This window comes from Curcuma longa, chromosome 4 (genome assembly GCF_044706935.1).
Source record: "Curcuma longa cultivar G26 ecotype Majalengka, Jawa Barat chromosome 4, ITB_CL_G26_1.1, whole genome shotgun sequence".
NCBI classification, from domain to species: Eukaryota; Viridiplantae; Streptophyta; class Magnoliopsida; order Zingiberales; family Zingiberaceae; genus Curcuma; species Curcuma longa.
In genome coordinates, this window is record NC_133864.1 from 8,768,779 (window position 1) to 8,790,923 (window position 22,145).

At 35.4% G+C, this 22,145-nt stretch overlaps 2 protein-coding genes across 4 annotated transcripts; one reads left to right on the forward strand and one right to left on the reverse strand.

Annotated features, from left to right (window-relative positions):
* Nucleotides 1-5,665: 5,665 nt before the first annotated feature.
* On the forward strand, nt 5,666-10,251 carry LOC141827440 (homeobox protein knotted-1-like 11). Of its 3 annotated transcripts, none has more exons than XM_074714686.1 (6): nt 5,666-6,360; nt 7,343-7,463; nt 9,224-9,417; nt 9,485-9,616; nt 9,680-9,816; nt 9,918-10,251. In XM_074714686.1, the coding sequence occupies exons 1-6, from the start codon at nt 5,773-5,775 to the stop codon at nt 9,940-9,942; spliced, it is 1,197 nt and encodes a 398-aa protein (XP_074570787.1). In that variant the 5' UTR covers nt 5,666-5,772; the 3' UTR covers nt 9,943-10,251. The 3 variants fall into 3 exon arrangements, with proteins under 3 accessions (XP_074570787.1, XP_074570788.1, XP_074570786.1); XM_074714687.1 differs by having other exon boundaries at nt 5,667-6,360; nt 9,939-10,251; XM_074714685.1 differs by having other exon boundaries at nt 5,669-6,360; nt 9,931-10,251.
* A 4,661-nt stretch (nt 10,252-14,912) lies between these two features.
* Nucleotides 14,913-19,976, reverse strand: LOC141827035 (protein RGF1 INDUCIBLE TRANSCRIPTION FACTOR 1). The gene is made up of 4 exons (XM_074714317.1): nt 19,920-19,976; nt 15,692-15,970; nt 15,448-15,588; nt 14,913-15,245 (listed from the first exon to the last, which is right to left on the reverse strand). The coding sequence occupies exons 1-4, from the start codon at nt 19,974-19,976 to the stop codon at nt 14,913-14,915; spliced, it is 810 nt and encodes a 269-aa protein (XP_074570418.1).
* Nucleotides 19,977-22,145: the final 2,169 nt, after the last annotated feature.

Genomic DNA, 22,145 nt, shown 5'->3' on the forward strand with positions numbered 1-22,145 from the left:
AAACAGTAGATAGAGAGCGATCGACCCTGCTGGCAGTCGAGTACAAAAAACTGTGCAGATTGATAGAGATGGTAGGCAGCCTGCAAATGTTAAGGTCGAGAGAGATGGCAGCATGTAAGAGTGCACATGCTGTACCTTTGGGCTAATTAATAACTTGCCGAGGAGGTAAAGATGCTCCTGTGCTATGAGAGTTCGGTAGCTGGATTTCTATTTACAAGGGCGCTGCAGAGTGCGAAACAGGGGACCGCTCTGCTCTGCTCTGCCCTGCCCTGCTCTGTTCTGCTCTGTTCTGTGTGTGCAGTCTGTGCGTTAAAGCAACAGTTGATGAATGATTAGGAAGTGGAGGAAGCATAGCACGATTGGGAAATGGAGGAGGGCCAGCTGGTGGAGTAGGGGACCATGGATCCATTACCCACCTGTCTCATTCACTCCTCCCATTTCTCTTCTTCTTCCTGCCTCCTTCCTCGTTGCTTCGTCACAGACGCCCTTCCTTTTGGCTCATCTATTAGTTAAATTCAGAGAACAGTTCATGCACACTCTGATTGTGAGTGTATTTGATTTGGGAGGATGGAGGGAAATATAAATGGTTTATTTTCTTTGTGATTTCATTTGGAAAGAATTAAAATGTTTGGTTTGTGATTTTCTTCATGCAATTCACAAATCACAATATGAATATGAATGGTTTGTGATAAGAAAACAAATAGTGCAAGAGAAGTTATTGAAGGGCCATAAGATAAGAGCCTTCCCTACCTTTTTCCAAGCCATTGGAAGTTGTCTCTCTTTCTCTCATATGTTGTTGTAGAAAATGTAGGGACCGCGAGGAACAGTAGCCTGATGCCTAAGGGAGTGAATAGGAATCGACTTGCAAATAAAACTTCTACTCTTACTCTTACTGATCCCTTAACAAGGCCAAACACACAAAATTATATACATCGAAAATAAAGCATAAACAAGTCGATGCTAACAAACTATATAATATGTTTTGAAATCCTCATTCCTATTATACAACCTATATGACTCGTTTATGAGTCACTACTTTTTTCTTTTTTTTTTTTAGATACCTTTCGTGATAGAGAAGCCTCTTATACAAATCTTCTTATGAAATTTATACGGAGAAAGGTTAGTAGAAGATTAGGCTATAAATACATGAGAGAATAGCTCAATAAGAATTTTGTCTGACTTTAACTTCTTCTCTTGGTCCCCTTTTAAGAATATCCTTCAACATCTTTAGCTTTCACTTTTTATTATGTCATTCTATTACTAATCAATTGATTGGATTTACCAACAACCAACTATTTTCTTTATCGCTACAGTATGCAATTTGCCAATGATTAATTATCTCAGTCGATTGGCTTATGACATTAGTTGATTATTCTCCTATAGATCCTAGTCATCCAACTGTTGTAGATTTAGTGCGTTAGATCAATGACTATTATTCAACTTTCTCGTTGTCATCAATTGACTGAATAAGTTTAGTTGATTGCCCATTTGACTTGCTCTAAATAAAAATATTTTGTTTGCTAATTATCAAGCCTAAGTCAACTATGTAGTTGAGTTAGGTCACTACTCAATTGGAATCTCAACTATGATTATCCTAATAATTGAGTATTTGCCAAACTTGAGAACTATCCTCTCTTGAGTCATAAGTCTCTCAACTCTTAACTTGCTTATGAGCTTACCTTCCACAATTTGACTTTACCACCAATGTTGTCTCCCACTAGATCTTAAGTTCTTTGGATGCACTGATCTCATGACTTGCTCCACGAGCCATCTTTCACTTCTTTCGCAGGTCAACTTTCTCTAATTTACCATTAGCACCTTGATGTTTTTTATTTTGCAATCCCTTGAATGTCCCATTCTATTATATTGGTGCAATCAACCTAAGTTTGGTTCTAATAAATCAACTGTTGTGTTTTGATGCTTAAAAAATCTGTTTAGTGCAAATCATTTGAGGCAAGATTAAGTTAGATTTAAGTAAGTTAATATTGATTGAATACGTGACATTGGATGAAGTTTAAAATGGGTCGAGATTGATTTGGCATTTGGTAAAGTGAGAAGTTCAATAAGGAATTGGCAAGAGAAAAGTTCAATAGGCATTGGCAAGTGAAAAGACCAACTAGAAGTTGGAAAATGAAAACCAATAGAAAGTTGACAAACAATGAAAGTCCAAGTAGATCAAGGAGAATTGGATGTTTGACAAGTGATGAGGTTTCAATAAGTGAGGTTGACTAGATGCTAAGAAAGGATAAAATTCTAAAGAAGTGATCTTTATGCAAGTGATTAAAGTTTTGACGTCAAAAGTCCTAAATGCCAATTGAATACTAGGTAATAGATGAAGTCCCAGAGTCATGGTACCTAGGTAGCAAAAGTATTGGTAAATTGAAGTTGACTTGTACTAAACAGACAAGAAATTTTTGGAGACATAGAGTTTGTTAATATGATGATGATTCAACCTTGTGGCTAGAATCAAAGTATGAGTCCACTAATATAAAATTTAGTGGACTAATAGTGGAGTTGATTAGGTAGTAGACATAGGCTAGTTTAACAACAAATAAAATATATTTGTTAAAGAGTTAGTTGACTAGAAAGTTGATCGATATATAACCAATCGATTGATAAGAGATATCAATCAACTGATGCTACATGTGGAAAGCAAGAAAGACTAGTTGATAAAAAAGCTACACAAACTAGCAACCACCTTATAAAAGGAGAGCTTCGGATTTTCATAACCTGGTTCTTGGGAGAGTGTTGCAACATTTTTGCTGGTTCTTGGGAGAGTGTTGCAACATTCTTAAACCTTCTTTGAGAAATTCATATGAGGTCTCACTTTTTGGATTTCTTCTACTTTTCAAGAGGTCTCACCCTTAAGTCTTCCTCTACTAAGAGACTTTGCCTCTGGGCTTCCTCACTAGCACATGCCATGCTCCCAACCAACTCTTGTTGGTATTCTCCAATTTCCAAGATCATGTTAGACTTTTTCTTTTGCCAACACTTATTGAATTTCTCCATTTCCTAACTTTTGTCAAATTTGTCCATAGCCAACACCTATTGTACTTCTCTATCTATCAACATTTATTGAAATTTTTTATCAGTCGCCACCTATTAAACTTTGACATCAATCAACACCTATTGAACTTTGACATCTATCAACACTTATTGAATTTCTCAACATCTGTCAAGAACCCCTTAGACTACTCCATTTATCAAACACCTCTTAGACATCAGTCAACACCTATTGAATTTTGACATCAATCAACACCTATTTAACTTTGACATCTGTCAACACTTGTTGAATTTCTCCATCTATCAAGAACCCCTTAGACTTCTCCATTTATCAAACACCTCTTAGACTTTTCTTCACTTGACACATGATCAACCTTGATCACTTAGATCATTCTTACACCAACTATCTACTTTCTCTCAACACTATGAGTTATCTACCTATTAAATTTCTACACTTGCATACTTAACACACATGTCAATATACACAACATAAATATAACTTAAATATTTTGCTAATTATATTAAAACAACTTGGTCATATTCTATCGCTTGGGCTATAATTGCACTAATATTTTTTTTTGATATTTGACAAATTATTTAAGTTAGGACAATAAAATTTTTTAAAAGAATTAATCTAAACTATTTGATTCTCCCTCTTTTTCATACATAAAAAATAATTGAGAGTAAATACAATCATAAACACAATAAAATTGTGCAAGAAATAAGACATGAAGCCCTCTTAAGGTATCTAACAAGTTTCCTCCCTTGAAACATGTCATATGAACACTGTAAAATAATAAAACAACATCAAACCAATCAGTTAGCATATACCTTCTTACTTAAACCTTATCTCCTCCTTAAGGGATGGTACATTTTCTCTCCCTGTATTTCAAAATAATTTTGCATGTTATAACTTATAAATGACTAGAAATATATTCCAACCAAGCTATAGTCCATCAAACTTTAATCATGCATAAAGTTGATTAAAAACCTATATAAAAATGACTTTCCAAAGTTGTTGTTAGTTTTAGCAACTAAAAAATTGATCACTTGGGATATGATTGCACCAGTAGTAACTTATAACTTGGATTGGTATATCCACTTAGATGCGTTCGAGGTAGTCTTTGAAGTTCATTCACACCTTCAAGATAGCCAAACTATAATAATTTTGGCCACCCAAATTTTTACATAAGATATTTTTGCTCAAATAATAAATTTAAGTAGATAAATGCATGCCAAATAGTCTTTAAAGTTCATTCATACCCTTAAAATTCCTAAACTCCTCCAAGATTGCTTATGTAGTTTCAATTAAAACTATACTAATCCAATTTTTTAAAATACACTCTGTTGAGTTCCCTAGACCCTTCAAACTTATCTTATCCTTTAACTTCCGATTTAATTAGAACAATTTAAGTCTATGTAATAGTTTGGTCCCAAAGTTTTACATGAACTTAAACTAGTCAAATTTTGTAAATAAAAAAGCTCTTGTGTGTTATGTGGTCCTTTGGAACTTGTACTATGCCTTTGTTTTTGAAATTTGAACAATTTAGATTTAGTTACCAATTTTGTCAACATTGCTAAATGGACCCATAGTGTTCATATATCAAATAAGAACCCCTTGTTGTATTCCCTACATCATTTCTAATCATTCTATACCTTTCATTTTAAATTTAGACTAATTTAGGTTCATATTAATAATTTTGGATAAAACTTTTACATAAACAAATTAAATTTTACAAACAAGCACTCCTTGATATTCTTAGACTTTTAGAGTTATTATATGTGTTTTCTAATTTAGGCCAATTTAGATGCATGCAATAATTTTGACCCAAACTGCTATATAGATCTAAATAAGTTAAAGTTTACAAACAAGTACATAAAATTTTCAAAATTGTCACATGGATTTATACTATTCTAATTTCACAAACAATCATTCTCTATGTTTTCTTGCCAAAAGTGAAAAGTTTGACATGATATAACTTCTACATGCATACAAAACTAATATATACAACATCTAAATATATACAAAAGATGAAAATTTTAATAGTATACAATGTGTACATGTATACAAAAGTGTTGTATATAATATCTTGTACAAAGTTGTCATTCCATGATAGAATGTTATAATTTTGTCCCATTTGTTGTGTGAGCATGTTCCATTTGCAAAAGATTTTAATTCTCCTTTCACAACATCAATTAGAACTCTACGTTGCATGATCCTCCTGCATAGTTCATAATTGTAATTTAACTTTGAAGACATAATTGAGTGCAAATACGTGGTAGATTACCACATAATTACACAACCTATATAAAATTTATAACTTCTCATTTGTCCTACAACAGAAATTTATTGGTCTACCATGCATTAGGATTAAATACTGCAATTAAGTGAAAGAGTATTGATTTTTAAGAGCAAACAGTGAAAAGTGATAATTGACTTAGAATATGATTTAGTAATAGAGAGCTAAAATTAGTTGGCGCCCATTTTATGTTAAATTAAATTTAAAAAATAGAAGAAAAAAAATTGTCGTGCAGTGCAGACGGTTAATTAAATGATTAAAGATCCGAGGAAAAAGGGTAAATAAAAAATATGAAAATAGAAAAATGTAAAAAAAAGAAAAATTTTAAAGGACAACCCAACTCAGGCCATCGCTCACCAACCAACCACTGCAAGTCGTTGTCTTCTCTCTCCTCTTCTACAGTGGTGCGCTTCTATTTTGCGACTTTCGACTTCCCCTGCCCTGCTCGCCAAGTCTCCCTTCTCCGGCCATGGCGTTCCGCGCTCGCATGCCCCGCGACTTGGCCTTCGCGGACCAGCATCTTCCCGATGGTCCCGCCATCATCGGATCCGTTGATTCCCTCGACAGCGCCGCGGAGCCGGCAGCGAAGCCCTTCGCCTTGGCTGCCGCCGCCGGCCAAGGGGCTGCTCCCTCCTGGCTCAGCGCCTCCTCCCTCTCGCACCACGGAAGCGTCCTCCATCTCCAGTCCCATTCGGACTCGTCTCCCTCGCCGGGGGCTGCCGTAGGACAGTGGTTCCCGCGCTTGCCGGTGCTGCGCCGGGATGCCGGCGACGACGAGGATCTCGCGGCCGATGACCCCGAGGCGGAGGAAGGGAGCGGCGGCGGGGAGGTGGGAGAGGGAACGTGGCGGAGCGCGAGATACAAGGCGGAGATAATGGCTCACCCCCTGTACGAGCAGCTGCTGTCGGCGCACGTCGCGTGCTTGAGAATCGCGACGCCGGTGGACCAGCTGCCGAGGATCGACGAGCAGCTGGCGCTGACGCAGCACGTCGTGGCCAAGTACTCAGCGCTTGGTGCTCAGATGCTCTCCGACGACAAAGAACTCGATCAATTCATGGTAAAAACAATACTCGTTTCCCCCCTTTTTTTTCTTGATTAGTGAGTGTGATGCTTTTTTACATGAGCAAAACTTCATTTGATCAGGTCATTTCTTGATTGTTCTGCTTGATATCTAAATTCAGTGTAGGTGAGAGGGGATGGAACAGTCTCATAAAAATTCCCCTCACGAATTTTACGGAAAGAATAAAATTCCACCAATCGGATAATAAAGTCCTTTGTTTGTTTCGGTGCATTATGATATTATCTAGTTCTTACTATTGTCTTCCCTTTTTTTCCTTTTTGTCATCTCTTGCATCTCATGTATCACATATCACATACAGAGATACTTCTAAGGAGCTGAAGGTAGAAGGTTTTTTTGCTGTTCATTGACTCCTTTTATTTCTCAGATCACGGTAAATTTCAGATATTGTTTTTTGAAGAATCACCAATTTGTGATGAGAGGATTTTTTTAATGCCAACTGCCAAGGACCTCTAGTTATTAATCAGTAATGAAGCATCTTCATGTTTGCGAACTTCGCCCAAAAATGTGAGGAAGATGGAGCTGGATTCTCATACGAACTGAAGGCTTGGGGGATTTCCAAGAAACAGAACTTTGAATCATTATTTATCCTAATTCTCGGATGGAGACCTAGATTATTCTTTATAGATTGAATTTTATTTATTATTAGTATAAATTTTCAGCAGCACAAATAAAGCTGAAAAAATAGACACTAATTGTTCTTTTGAACCATTAATTGTGTTAATAGAACCATTTTTTGTGTTAATTAGCACATATCGTATTGGCTACTCGCTACATTACTGTAGATTTGTTCCTGCAAATATCTAAGGTCATTGGTCCATACAAATCAGAAAATTTTCAGCTCTTTCAACTAGTGAAATATTTGAAGATACTTTACACTTAATTTACTACTTCAGTATGTTAATTGTGCTATTTTTCTGACCACTATAAGCTTATACCAGGCATTTTATCTTTTTCTCAGACACAATATGTCTTGCTACTCCGTTCTTTCAAAGAACAGCTACAGCAGCATGTCCGTGTTCATGCAATGGAGGCAGTGATGGCTTGCTGGGAGCTTGAACAATCACTACAGAGCCTTACAGGTCAACTTCATTACCTTTTTTTTAAGATTTCACACTAACTTATCTTAGCTGATTTAAGATGTTAAACTTTAGATTCTAAGAATATATGTTCATAGTCAAAAAGTATTGGAACAAGGATCTCTAATTGCCATTTCTGATGGCAGATGTCTTTTCATAGGTTCTCATAGACATTTATTTGTAGACTGCTCTGTTTTCAAGAACATTGCAAAACTTAATATCAATTTGTTCTGTAATACTTCCTAATGATCTCATAAGAAGAGTTCTATTTATATTTCATCATAGGTTTAGAGCAGTTGACCTACTTAATTCCTACTTCATACATCAGCTTAGTTTCCTTTTCCCTTGAGTAAATGGGAAGCAATGCTATAACCCATGCCGAGATGAAAGGTTGAAGATTGATTCAAATCTTAATGCATAACAAAGAAAGTGGCTAACCCCTATCATTTGTATAAGCATTCATTTAACCACTAATTAATTGTATAGTTAAATAAATTGAATTAATTAAATTAAAAAGTCATAAAATTTTACTTAATATAATTAAAAGTGATTTAAAGATATTTTGATATTATTTCTAATATAGTTATTAAAAAATCAGATAATTATTTTCAGATGCAACCATTGACCCGAATGCTTAAGCTCAAGCCACTCATCTAAACTATTTGAACCCTGTTTAATATTTCACCTCCCTTGGTACCTATTGACACAATCGATTCAGATGAGAAAACAATTTTCAAACCCAACTATTAACCAAAAATACTTATGCGCAAGTTAACTTTAGCTCACTTGTTTAAGCTCACAAACTCTCTTTATTTGTTAACTCACCGTATGAGACTAAATTAAGGTATCATAATAGCCTTGCATAGAGGTTTAGAAAAGAATAAGATTCATGTATAGATAATTGACACTAAAACAAATTATCATGTTAATGAAATACAAATAACATAGATTATATGGTCGGCATGCTACTTGACCTGTTGTCAACTGCCTAGCCCAACAATTCTAATGTGCCTATTAATTTTGCGCCTAGGCCTAATAAACTCATGTGTGATTTAAGGTCATAAATAAACCTTATTTTCCAATTTCGCACACCAGTAAATCCTACTTTATGGTTTGCATGGGATATTGATTGGAAATTGATATCATTTGGGTTCTCTATTCACTGGAGCTTTCAGGGGCTTAGAGAACACGTTGAGGTGCTTTGGAGGATGTAGGATATTAGATTTATTGTAGAGAAGAAGATTTGCTTCTTGAAGAATTTACTCTTAGTGTTGGGGACACTAGAGACGAGAGTTTTCATTGTTGCTCTATTTCTTTTAGTGGTGAATGAGGAGGGTAAGAGGGCTTTTATGCAAGGTGCGGGCGTATCTAACATTTATTATAGATTTCTTTTGTAATATTAAATTCTGATTCGTTTGGTGGAGTAGGTTTGTATTAAACAATTTTGACTCGTTTGGTCTACTAAAGTATTGAATTTTCATTTTGAGGCAACAAATTCCTTTAAGCATAAGTGGTAATCCCGTTTAGTGATATTAGACAGGTTTGATCCTAATTACAATTATCGAGCTACTAACACATATATTCCTATTTGCATACTCAATTAATCTCCAGATTTCTAACATTTTGCCAGGCTATTTGAATAATTTTGCATGTTGATAAAATAAACGTGTTCAATGGGCACCTTTTTCAATGCACAATTCCTCCACAAGAATGATTTAGCTAGCTAGGAAAGGCTGCGGACACACTTTGTGGTATTGCTGCAGGAATTTCTCCTGGGGAAGGCACAGGTGCGACCATGTCAGATGATGATGAAGAACAGGATGACAGTGAAGCAAACATGTTCGATGGCAGCCTGGATGGATCAGATAGCATGGGCTTCGGTCCGTTAGTACCAACGGAGAGCGAGAGGACCTTGATGGAACGAGTCCGACAAGAGCTGAAGCATGAATTGAAACAGGTAGATGAGTGCATTATTTTCATCCACTTAATTGTATCGATCATAACCATAACATATACTTCTGAAGGGATACAAGGAGAAAATCGTAGATATCAGAGAAGAGATTCTCCGAAAAAGAAGAGCTGGAAAACTCCCCTGTGATACCACATCGACATTGAAGGCCTGGTGGCAGTCCCACTCTAAGTGGCCATACCCTACTGTAAGTTCATAGATCGCTTGAGAGGTATTGGAATCTTGACTGGAATATGGATTGTGTTCGTAGGAGGAAGACAAGGCACGGCTGGTGCAAGAAACAGGATTGCAATTAAAGCAGATAAACAACTGGTTCATCAACCAAAGGAAAAGAAACTGGCACAGCAATCCTACTTCATCAACTACATCAAAGAGCAAGAGAAAAAGGTACAAAAAGCAAGACAAAACATGCAAGTTTCTTATCAATTAAACTTGAACTTAGTTTTCTGCTCTTATTTTGGGCACGAGCTCTCTTCTTAATTATACAGCTGCGAAATAAAGCAATGCAGGTGATAAGAAGCAACTTTGACAGCAAATTGTTAGGATCCTCCACAATGAAAAGAAGATTAGTTTTGCAAAGCTCAATAAAACGATGCAGAACGACCGGGTTGAGAATCAAAATATTTTATCTGAGCTACACTGCAGTAAACTGATAAGTAGTGCTGTAAGATTAGATTATAGACATGAGACCAACGACTGGACGATCTTTTCGTGGTCTTCTCCTCCTTTTCTAAGGAAGATGTGTATTTGACCAGGAAGAAACTAGTGTGATTAAATTGAGTAATACTTATCTTCTGCGTGCACGTTGCACCATGTGCTCTATTATCAAGTTTTTGGTCGAAAATGATTGACTGACTCACCTAAATTCTGCACAAGAAAATGGATATACAATTCAAGGATTATCAGCGTGCTTTTTTTTTTTGGGTCAGAAATACAATATCAGCAGGGAATCCAAAACGACGTTCGAGTTGTGGGATCAAATTCATTCTCTATTATTCTCTTCCTGACTTTATTAATTTTCTATGTCACAGATTAAGAGAGTCTTCTATTATCTATTCTTGAGTGTGTTGATCTTCAGAGTTGCAAGATCAAGGTAGCCTTCTATTTCTATTCCTAACTTTGCTAGTCTTACGAATTGAGGGATCAAACTTTGTCTTCTCTTATTATGTTCTCTCCAACATCACTGGTCTTCGAAGTTGCAATATCGAGTTTGTCTTCTCTATTAATCTTTCTTTGATTTTATTGATCTTCCAAGTTGAGAGATTTGAGTGGGTCTTCTTTATATCACTTTCCCTAACTCATGATCATGGGCTCAAGCATCCTCTTAGTGATTGTAAGTTACGTAACTACTAAGGGGTCGACTCGACAATGCTCTCTCCAACTCATGATCATAGGATCAAGTGCCCTCCTTGGTGGAAACAACCCTCTTACCGCTAAGGGATTTACTTGACAGTGCTCTCTTTGACGCATAGTTGCATCCTATTTGGAGCTTTTGAGCTCCTTGAACCGACTTCGTTAAACTTTACTCCTTAATTTGACTTAAAGGAGGCCTTGATATACCCTCGATCCCTCTCTAACTTAGCAAGCCCATCTCATTTGGTTTGGCTCCACATCAACAGACTCAGCACAAGTGGTGTTAGCCCTCACATTAGCTCAACTTGGACCTTAGAGCTACTAGCATGACTAGAATACTTAGCTTCGCTAGAGTGCTTGACGGCCTAAGCACCCTTCTTAGCCTCCAAAGTGTTTGGCAGTCTGAGCATCCTTCTTAACCTCTAGAGCACTTGACAACCTAAGCAATATGAACACCTTCCTCAGTTTCTAGAGTACTCGACAACCTGAACACTTCTTTCAGCTTCTAATGCTTAGCAGCCTGAGCACCTCTTTTAACTTTCAGAGTGCTCTACAACCTGAGTACCCTTCTCGATAAAGTGTCTAACATCCTGGACATATTTTTTTATCTTCCAAAGTGCTTGGTAGCCCAAACACCTCCCTTAGCTTTTAAAGTGTTCAACAACTTGAATACTGGACTCAACATCTCAAGCTCACAAAGTTCCACCTTGAGGTTGTGATTGAGTTTGATACACAACTTGCCCCTTCGAATGCCTCAGACCTCTCTAGCCCTATCAAGTTCATGGCTTTAGCCATCCCTGGCATGGTTCTAATAGGAATGGTCCTAAACCTTGTAGAGGAATGGTCCTAAACCTTGTAGAGTACAAGTAGGTGACCCATAATTAGATAGAGACCCTATCAGAAAGAGCTAACGCCCAACGTAGTGTACGACTAGAATAGGTAGACCATAATTGGGTAAACATCCAACATAGAGACGCAACAGAGGACATGGATTGTGTGGGCCTAGACCATCACTAGGCACACCCTTGTTAGTATCTGTACTTTAGGAAAAAATCACCCGTATGACTCAAAAAGATTGATCATGTATGCGCAGTCAATTTCTAATCGAAACTCTTTCAGAGACCATACTGATTCACTTTCGGGCCAATCATACGTACCTTTTTGGAGACTTCGAATATAATTTTTACTATTTATAATAATTTTTTGTTTTTAGAATTTTAGGGTATTTTTGACTTTTTCAAATTAGGAGTTTGTTTAGGATTTGTTTATACGCATGTTTAGCTATTTTTGGATAACTTTTGATTATTGAATAATTTTTTTTTTCAGCGAAATCCTAGAGATGACTGTTGGGTTGTAAGGGTGCACACATAGTCCCACATCTAAAGTACATGGAAAAGATCATGAGGTTAAAAGGATGAAAAGTATCTCCATTGGTATGAGACCTTTTGGGTAGAGCCCAAGAACAAAGTCATGAGGGTTTAGGCCCAAAGTGGATAATATCATACCATTGTGGAGATATTTTGATTTCATCGATTTTAACAAGTGGTATCAGAGCGAGACCGCTCTTCATCGAACTAACCGCCGGATGAGCCATGATCTAGATCTAACCATGTGGTTTGAACCTTAAACAAAGGAAGTGGGTGCTCCCGTATCTGAATCAAGAGGACCAGACACCAGGTGAGAAGTCCTAATAGGTCGGGTGGATCGAGGGGCAAAAAGTCCTAGTTGCGACTAGGTGGGAAGTCCTAGTAGGTCGGGTGGACCGAGGTGTTGCGGCTTGAAGTCCTAGTAGGTCGGGCACCGAGGGTGCAAACATAGTCCCACATCTAAAGTACATGGAAAAGATCATGGGGTTAAAAGGATAGAAAGTATCTCCATTGGTATGAGGCCTTTTGGGTAGAGCCCAAGAACAAAGCTATGAGGGTTTAGGCCCAAAGTGGACAATATCATACCATTGTGGAGATATTTTGATTCCATCGGTTTTAACAATGGCGCCGTCACAGCTTCTCTTTGTTTTCCCAACTTCTCGTGCTTGTTTTCTCTATAATTCTCCTCTAATCTTTTATTTCCAGAATAATCACTATTTTATCAATAAACCACCCGTACTTCATCCTTTTCTTGAAAAATATTTTAGTCTTATTATTTTTATTAAGCAAATAAGAGATTTGAGGAGCATGACTTGTATGATCTACAAGGAGTTTTTGAAAGCCTATGAAGTGAAGATTATTTATTGTTTCCCCCCTCACAACCTGATCAAGCTCTCAAATTTTATTAGAGATCATGGTGATTAAGCTCTCATGGAAGTTAAAGAAATAATCAACGCTACAATCAAAATGACAACACTGGAAATCAAAAATTCAAGTTTCAAAGATGAGATGATGGTTATTAAAGAGGCCAAGGACGTGGTTATGTACACCTGAATTTTAAGGGTCGGGGCTTCGAACTCTTGGTTTCTACTCCACGGTCTAGTTCTAATGATCCTCCACTTTCTTTCTCTTTGTCGGAGACTTTCCGAAGGCGGAGAAATCTTCTACAACCTATTCTTTATAAACAAATACAAATCAAAAATAAATATACAAATAGTATCAAAAGAAATCGAAATGAAATAACTTATACTAAACAATTTTGCTTTGATCACTATTTGTAGCTCTTGGATTGCCTCCTAAGGTATGGAAATGCAGTAACACTGAAATCCTCCATGAAACTCTTCTTTTATAGTTTTTCGGTATTAATTTTCAACTAACAGTCGACTGGTAGATCTCATCAGTCCATTGCTCTGCTAAATTCGAATGTTGCACTTGAAAAATGACTCTTTCCAATTTAACTTTAACCCCAATAGTCAACTAATACTGTTGCATTAGTCTATTCCCAACTCAATCTAGAAATTTTGTATTCACTGCAACAGTATCAATAGTCGATCATTACTATTTATCAATCAACTGATCTCAATGATAGTGATTAATAATTGATTAAATTATCATGCCAAATTAAATTGTCTAATATATGCATTTATCTAAAAAATATAGTAGTATGTTTAACGTAGAAAGAACCCAAATTGCTTTTAGACTTCCTTTGTCATTACTATATAAGCCAAGTTATAACTTGCAAAAAGATAATGAGAAAAAAAGAGTTATAATTTTTTCTTAATTATATTCCTCTTCCATCACAAATATTATATCTTCACTCCCTTCACTTTGCTCTTTAGATCAAGGAGTGCTTCAAATGATGGCACATTCAAGGTCATACACTCGAGCCTCTTCTCTTATCAAAATATCTTGGTTTCTTTTCTTTAAATTTTAACCTTCTTCCTTAGCTTCTTCAACTATATATCTAGAGCTTCGTTTGGGTTGCATTGGCTTGTATTGCCTCATTGACAATAGTCACCCTTTCTAGCATTTTGCCATAGTTTTTTAGGGTTCTTGTACAGCGAGAGTGAAAGAATCTCAAAGGTTCTTGTAAAGCAATTTGTCTGCTAGCTTTTGGGCATTCTCTTTTCTGGCTTTGGGCCAACTTTACTTCAACTTCTTGTCTTCCTTTCTTGATCTCATGCCTTCTTGATATAGGTTTGCATTGGTCAAGGTGGAGGCTTTAGCTTAGTTTGAAGTGGGGATACATGGCATAGAACCCCTAGCTAGTCTCTCTTTCTCTCTAGTAATTCTACTAATGCATATCAGAAGTCTTAATTAGTTCTAGCTACTACTATGGACTATCATGTCTTCACATTGTAACTCTCTAGTCTATATATGTGGGGTTTGTGTAATACGTTTAAGTTAATTAGTGGGAGTTTCTACTTTAGTAGATGCAAAGGATCTTCCTTATAAATTTAAGTTATAAGTCTTTAAAAGTTCTCTTCTTGTGTTTTCAGTCTCCATTTGTAGTCCTCTAAGTGAGTGTCTCTCTTGGACAGAAGATCTATCCCTTATCAACTTTTGATAGGAAACGTCTGAAAACACCCAAATTATGGACTGTATTAAGTAGGTGTTAAATTGCAGGTCTAATTGATTGCATAGGTCTGTAGATAGATAATGTACATCAAGGAGAACTTGAAATTTTCAGATCACTTGATACTACTTGAAGACTATAAGGGAAAAAAAAACCTAGAGTTGAACAGATCAAAATTCTGTAAGTTTTCAGCTTAAAGGAGATCTAAAAGGAGTGCTCTTCCTTCTACTGATGTTCTTGGCCATCGAGGCTTCATCGTAGATGTTGCTCGCTGCAGCTGCACAGTTAACAATGTAACGCTCGCTTCTCTTCACGCGAGCAATATTGTCTGCGCTGGGCAAGCTCAAGTTTTCAGAGTCTGAGGATCCGACGAGCTCGTCGCCCTCAACAATGGTGGAGTGGGTTGTTTCATTCACCTCTTCGTCGTCACGAGGAACGTGGAAGTCGGGACTCAGCTGCAAAGTCTTGCATTTTCTCAAGTATGGGGAGAGATCCTTCTGTTGCCCCAACAGATAGTCCACCTATTGAGAATTAAGCACATCTGATTCACTTGAGTTGCATGTACTTCTTGATTGGGTGTCAAAAGCAAATTAAAAGAAAAAACTTGCTTTTGTTTTTCTTCTTTGGATGCTTAATTGTGTTTTTTTCTCTGATTAATCTTGCATTTAGGTGGAATTCAGACAAAGTAAACGATGAGAAGAACTTTGGATCAGCTGCAATTACCTTACATTCCAAAGAACAGTGGACGTAGGGCTCCTGAAGGCACCTGTCGCAGGAAGTGCAAAGGTTCCCGGACCCCTTGAACTGCCTATTTTGGGGCCTCTTCTTCAGAAACACCACCTTGGAGCTATTAATCGTGTAAGACTGCACCAACACACAGACGACTAGCTTGACGATCATTCCCGAGCAATAACATACATAATTATATTGCAGTCACTGCGATCGATCTCCTCACTCATGCATGTACCTGAACGTTGGAGCAGTCGATGAGCTTGTCCAGGTCCTGCAGCCTGACCACGTCATGGTAGACGTAGCGCCGGACCTGGACCATCCGGTGAAACCGATGGGCCGGCACGCAGTGCGGGCAGATGCCGGTGCAGCAGTCCAGGCAGCAGATGTTCTTCTCGTTCTTCTTCGCGTGCGCATGGGCAGAACAAGGCACGAAGAACTTCTGCGAATCCAGGGCCACTAACCAATCTGGCTTCCTCACCACCTGCACAAGAATGGATCGTGAGATCGAAGGTAGCTAGCTAGCTAGCTAATCATGATCTGGCAACGAGAAGTGCATGGATGGTGACATGATCAGAGCTCAGATGAGAGTTAATTACCATGGTCAGTAGCAGTAGAAGTAAAACAGGATGTGTTTGATGTTGATCAGTGAGAGAGGTGTGGAAATTTGTGGAGGGTTGCAGGAGAAGACCAAGAGGCTGTATATATATATTTTGCTTCATTGAGTGGTATCACTGTTAAATGTTTGACTAAATAATCGCACCCTTCGATGCTTAAAATTCTCACAGTAATTAATGCAACCAATACGTGTACAACAATCAAACCTAATCCTCCAACAGGGAAAAATGGGTTTAATTTAAGAATTAATATGTAAACAGTAAGAAATGAGTGGAGAAGCATGGTGGTCATGTGTTCTTGTGTTTTGTTTTTTTCCCCAATGCATCAGCTACATGCAAGTTCAGTTGAGTCCATGCTCCTTCCTTGGCTTAAGAGCTAGCTGTTCCAACATTTATAAATTAACAATGTTTTAGCCATATGTTGAGGTGTTTGCATGTCTGATGTCTGTCCTCGGGCCACATGAGCCTACACAGTGTCTAATTGACAGTGAATTAAAGTGGACTTATTATATGTGTGGATTGTATTGGTAGAAGATAGTTAATTAATTGATGTTTCATGGATTTTAATTTCAATACATAGAAATGAATTTGTTTCATGCTTGGTCCTTCATATGCCCCTAAAGAAATGAATGTAATTGTAGTAGTAGAATTGTAGTCTAATGCAATGGGACAATGGTAACTAAAAACTTCTTCCAAAGTAATTTTGTAGCTAAGATATTGATTTATTAGAGATACAAAAAATTCATAATAATCATACTAAAATTGTAAGAAATGTATAATTGATTCATAATATGTTATAGTTTGGTAAAATATTAGGCTCCTTAAAACCTCCATAATCACATAAAGAAGTCATATACTTACTATCCTCCACCTATGGACTAAATCATATAATTACAATCAATTCTACCTGATATATAAATCTAAAAGTAGAATAATTAAAATATTACGCATGAGTTTGAAGCTCATCATGGATCCCATCAAATAATTTGATTTGCATGATAAGACTTGCACACTTGAGTTGAATGATCAAATACAAATGTTTAACCTAAATTGTATTGTTAAAACATCAAAAATATATTGTTAGATTAGATAAGGGGAACTATATATTATCCCAACAATCTCTTTTTATTTTATATATATTTGATAATCAATTTAAGTTAGGAACAATATATTGAAAACTTATGCATAATAGTCATTGGAAAACCAAAGCTCCACTCAAGCTTAGCTCTCTTTGGATTTGGGCATTTTGTGAAATCCTAAAGCCTTAAATTCAATCTATCTTTGAGGTGGTGACTTTATTTATTTATTTTTTTGTTAAGGAAGATTCTTACCTAAATCATAACAATATATCTCCTCCTTTTCAATACATCAAAAAGCTAAACAATAGATAAGTAGAACATACAACTACAATCACAATAATATGAAAATAAGCATGGTGATCAAACATATATAAACATGAAACATTTTGTCTCCACAAATATTAATTCATTTATTTTTCTTATAAATTTAAACATTTATACAAGTTTTCTTTTACCCAAAGTTGAACATAAAAAACACATAATTTGCAATTAAAGTGTGAAAAAAAATATAACAAGTCAAAAAAATATGTGAATATATATCAATGTAAAATAATTTTGACATAAAAAAAAATACTCTTTAAATAGGATAGATAATGGATATGGGTGACAAATATATGTTTTGGGTGCCAAAAAACCTGAAAGACTACTTTTATATATTACAAAATACATTAAAAAAATTAAAGAAAAGACCAAGAACTGTCAAATTTGGGAAGAAATATATTTATATTTTTTTGACAAAATACAAAACTATAAAAAAAATCCTAAGTTTGGATGGACCTTGATACAAAGGTAAGAAGTGCTAAAATTTTAATATATGAATCATCCTATAATCTGACAATCCATTCTTCCAAAAATAGTTCAAACTAATATAAATTAGTTTAATAAGCATCTTAAGGATCAAGAATAACTTCTAAATTAGGCAATATAATATGTATCTAAAATATATTTCTATAACATCAAGGTATTAGTCATGATAAAATACAAAGTAAATAAGCATGTAAAATATCTAAATCATGCAAATAAGGTGTATAATTAGAATGTGTCAATTATGTAGTAAGAATGTGTTGAATGTATTAGACATTGTGGAATGCTTCTAACATATATCTAAAAGATTTTCAAGCATATTTCCATGATATTGTACAATATAATTTGGTGTAAAATTAATATAAGCCATGAATATGTGTTAGGCATGTGCCAATAGATATTAAGTTTATGTCAATTATACAAGTTATTATGAAAGTTCTATACCTCAACATTCAAACCATTTAAGCATCATTTACATGTGAAAGATGCATAATTCATAATAATAGAACATGATAAGCAACCAAATAGCAAAAATATTCAACTCTCACAAAGTAAAAGTATGTTATGTACACTACTTGGTTACATGAGAAAAACCTATTTGATATACAATTTCACAAGGGAGAAGTCAATAGTCTCCCCGACTTATTGTTGCACCCTAATACAATGAAACAATAAATTTTAGCATCCAAAATAAATTTAGACCAATTAGGTTAATTAGATTCATGCTCCTTTGGAATTCACTTTTTAACTATATTTGTATTTTTAATTCCTCTAGTAGCATCTTTAGGGTTGAAGGGTTCATTAGCTCTATCGTTAAAGATGTGAAGGCTTTTTCTTTGAATTCAGACTTACAATCAATTTACTAGAGTTTTAATATCATGTTTAATTACTAATTATTAAAAAAGAATCAAACTTAGACTAAAGTTCCCCGCAGTCTTTTTCTTTCATTTGTTAGGTCCATAAATGCTCAACGATCGAGGAGACAATTTGCATTTGTTTTTTTTCTTCTTTTTATGTTGTTTTCCGATATTTATATCCTGGTAGCATCGATCCACTCTTCTTATATTTATAGCACATTATCCTTTTTTTTATTCTTTCTTTTTTAATTGAAGTTTTAAGGCTTAACTTTGTTCTTCTTCTGATATGTAATATAATATCATGATAATTGAAAGTGAATAATTCACCAATAGAGGCGATTGATGCTTCAACCCTATCCCAACAAGATAGAACAACCTCAAAACATCGATCGATCCTTTCCATACATGAAATATTAGTAGATCGACATTACTGTATCTAAAATACAAATCAAACACAAATAGTTAATTTACTATTAATTATTTCTTTGTATGTATAACCTTAATCATATATATCGCGTGCCTCTCATACAAACTTCAAAATCAAATTCATGCATTCAACTGCATATCTCTTTGAGTTTAGGTTTGGGACGTCCGATCCCCCAAAACATCTCCACCATAAACAACAGCGGAGGCACATGCAAGGGCCCTTTAGCTACAGGTCCAAGAAAGCAAGTTGCCCTACCGAGGCAAAGAAAAGAGTAGAAAAATGGCGGTCAGGCTTGACCAGCATCTGAAACCGTTCCCTGCTGCTTTTGCCTTTTCGATCCTCTCTTGTATATATATATATATATATATATAAAACCATGCACAGCATGCAGCAGCTTCCATGGTGGAGAATTTAAAAGGCAAAAGCTCACAGTCACAGAAGCTAATTAATTAAACTATATATAGATAGATATATTAATTAATCTCCCCCAGCACGACCATGCACGTGCATGCATGCGTCGCACCACTCGTGTGCATTGATTGACATCATTTGTTTAGATCATTGGCGTGGGATCGTTGCAGCTGGCGACGAGTCTTTCCACATGAAGAGCACCAGTTGGTCGTCGCTAGCTGCTGGCTCGCCCGCCCACATGGAAGAGTAGGCGGCTTCTTGGACCATTTGCCTGCCGGTTTTGGAGATCGAGGACGTCGTCTCTGACTTCCATCTTGTCTGGATCCATTGGATGCATGGATTGGTGCCAGCTGAAGCCTTTCTAATTAAATCTGAGTTAAACTTCAGTACTGGAGAAGAAGTGATCTATATCTTTTCTGTAAGTTAATTATATATTCAGCTAGCATGACTATTTGGTTTTATTCTTAATTATGCTAGCTATTTTATTCTCTAAAGAAAACACATTCTACTTAATTAGTTTGTTTTTCCAAAAAACTAGTTATTCAAATGAGTTTGATAGACTAATATGATAGGTCAGAGGTCAGATAGAGACGTACATATTGCGAGAATTAAGTAACTGTGAGCAGTAGGCATATGGATTACTAGATAAATATGCCAATATATTAAATTTGCATGACAAATTTAATTATTACCGTGATCCTCAAAATACAAGATGAATTTGTTATTGGAGGTATTAATTACCACATTAAATAACATGCTTTTTGCTCCATCTCTTTTTCTCATGCTCAATAGTAATGAAAAACTGTTTGAAAGTAATATTGACCTTATAATGCATTGTGCAAGATGTCATACTCGAATGGAGAAGACTACATAGAAAGACTAGCTACTTTTCTAGGCTTTGGGAAAAAGAGATAGCTAGTCTCTAGGTGCCATATGGAGGCATGAAGCAAGAGTCAATGGGCTGTTTCATGTTAACATTGACTTTCATCTAGGTTATGCACAGATGACAACCATGTTATGGAAAAGGGCTTCGTCTTAGAAAATATTGTGCGTGTATCATAATGAAAAGGGAGTTATATAGGGGCTTCAAAATCAATTCTTTGGTATTCCTAAACACACTTGCATATCAAACTTCTAGCAATTGAACTAACTCTATTGTCTCAAGTGCCACTATTCTTCCCTAACTTTTCACGGGCTCAAGAAATCTTTTGGCTATCGTATAAGAATATAATTTTCTTTGGAAAGTTTTATCAATATTTGATGGCTTTGTGTAGGGTTCAAGGGATTGAGCTCCACTAGGTTGGGATGGTGTACAAGCATCTCATTTTGTTTTAATTATTTTTCCTCTTGTATTTAGCCATTTTAATTTGTACATGTAAATATGGAACACAAATTTGAATAAAAAAGGATTCTTTCATAACATTATATATCTTTTGCTTCTTTATTGAGATTATCCTCATTCTATAAACATTAATTGAAGAAATAAAAGGAAAATTATTTCCCTTTCTTGCTTTTTTTTTTTTTGGCATTTGTCAAGTGTTAGATGTTAGCTAGCCTCAAACTGGAAAGTTAAGTTAAAGTTTGGCTTTAACCTTAGCCTTATTCAACTGTTTGAAGCCTAGTTTTAGTGCCTAGATCCTATAAAGTTCAAATGGCAACTAGGGCTTGTAACTTATTTCTCTTTTAGTTGACGTATAATATTATTGTTTTCGTGATTAAACTCTTGGTTCTTGTTAAAGGGTTTCTCTATCTTCAGAATAAATTAGAAGTTAATTTTACTTGTCTTATTTTCCATTGCATACTCTATATATTGGTTTACAAGTTTTTATCTATAACTTTTAAAAAATAATATATGTTATCACCCCTCACCCCTCTAGTGTAGAAACGGTCCTACAAACATGGTATAAAGTTGATCCTTTTATTCTTGCAAGTTAAGCAAAATAAGTATTATATATTGATGATAGTAAATTTGGAAGTAATTGAAAAATCATTCAAACATTCCAACATAGACATATTTGGGATTATCCCAAAGTACTTGATAACAATAATATTAAACATCAATTACAATTAAAAAATAGTACATTCATTATGCATGATACTATTATGGACTCGGCCAATCAACAACCTCATATAATTGAATTATATTTGATAGTCAAAGTTAGTTGTATTCAAACTTATTTATTTATTTATTATTGAGCTTATTTAAAATTATTTACTATAAATGAATCTTATTGAGGTCGAATTGAGCTCAACTTTTTTATCGACTTCAACTAATTAATAGTATCGTTATCCTTATAAATTAAATTGAACATTTATCTAATACATAAAATTTATATTATTAAAATATATTATAAATAATATATTATAAATTATTTTTTATATATTTAAATAAAAACTTTAAAAAAATTGTAACTAAATTTCATATAAGTTAATAAATAAATTTATTTATAAATCATTTATGAACAATTGAGTTAACTTAACTAAAGGTGCTAGTATT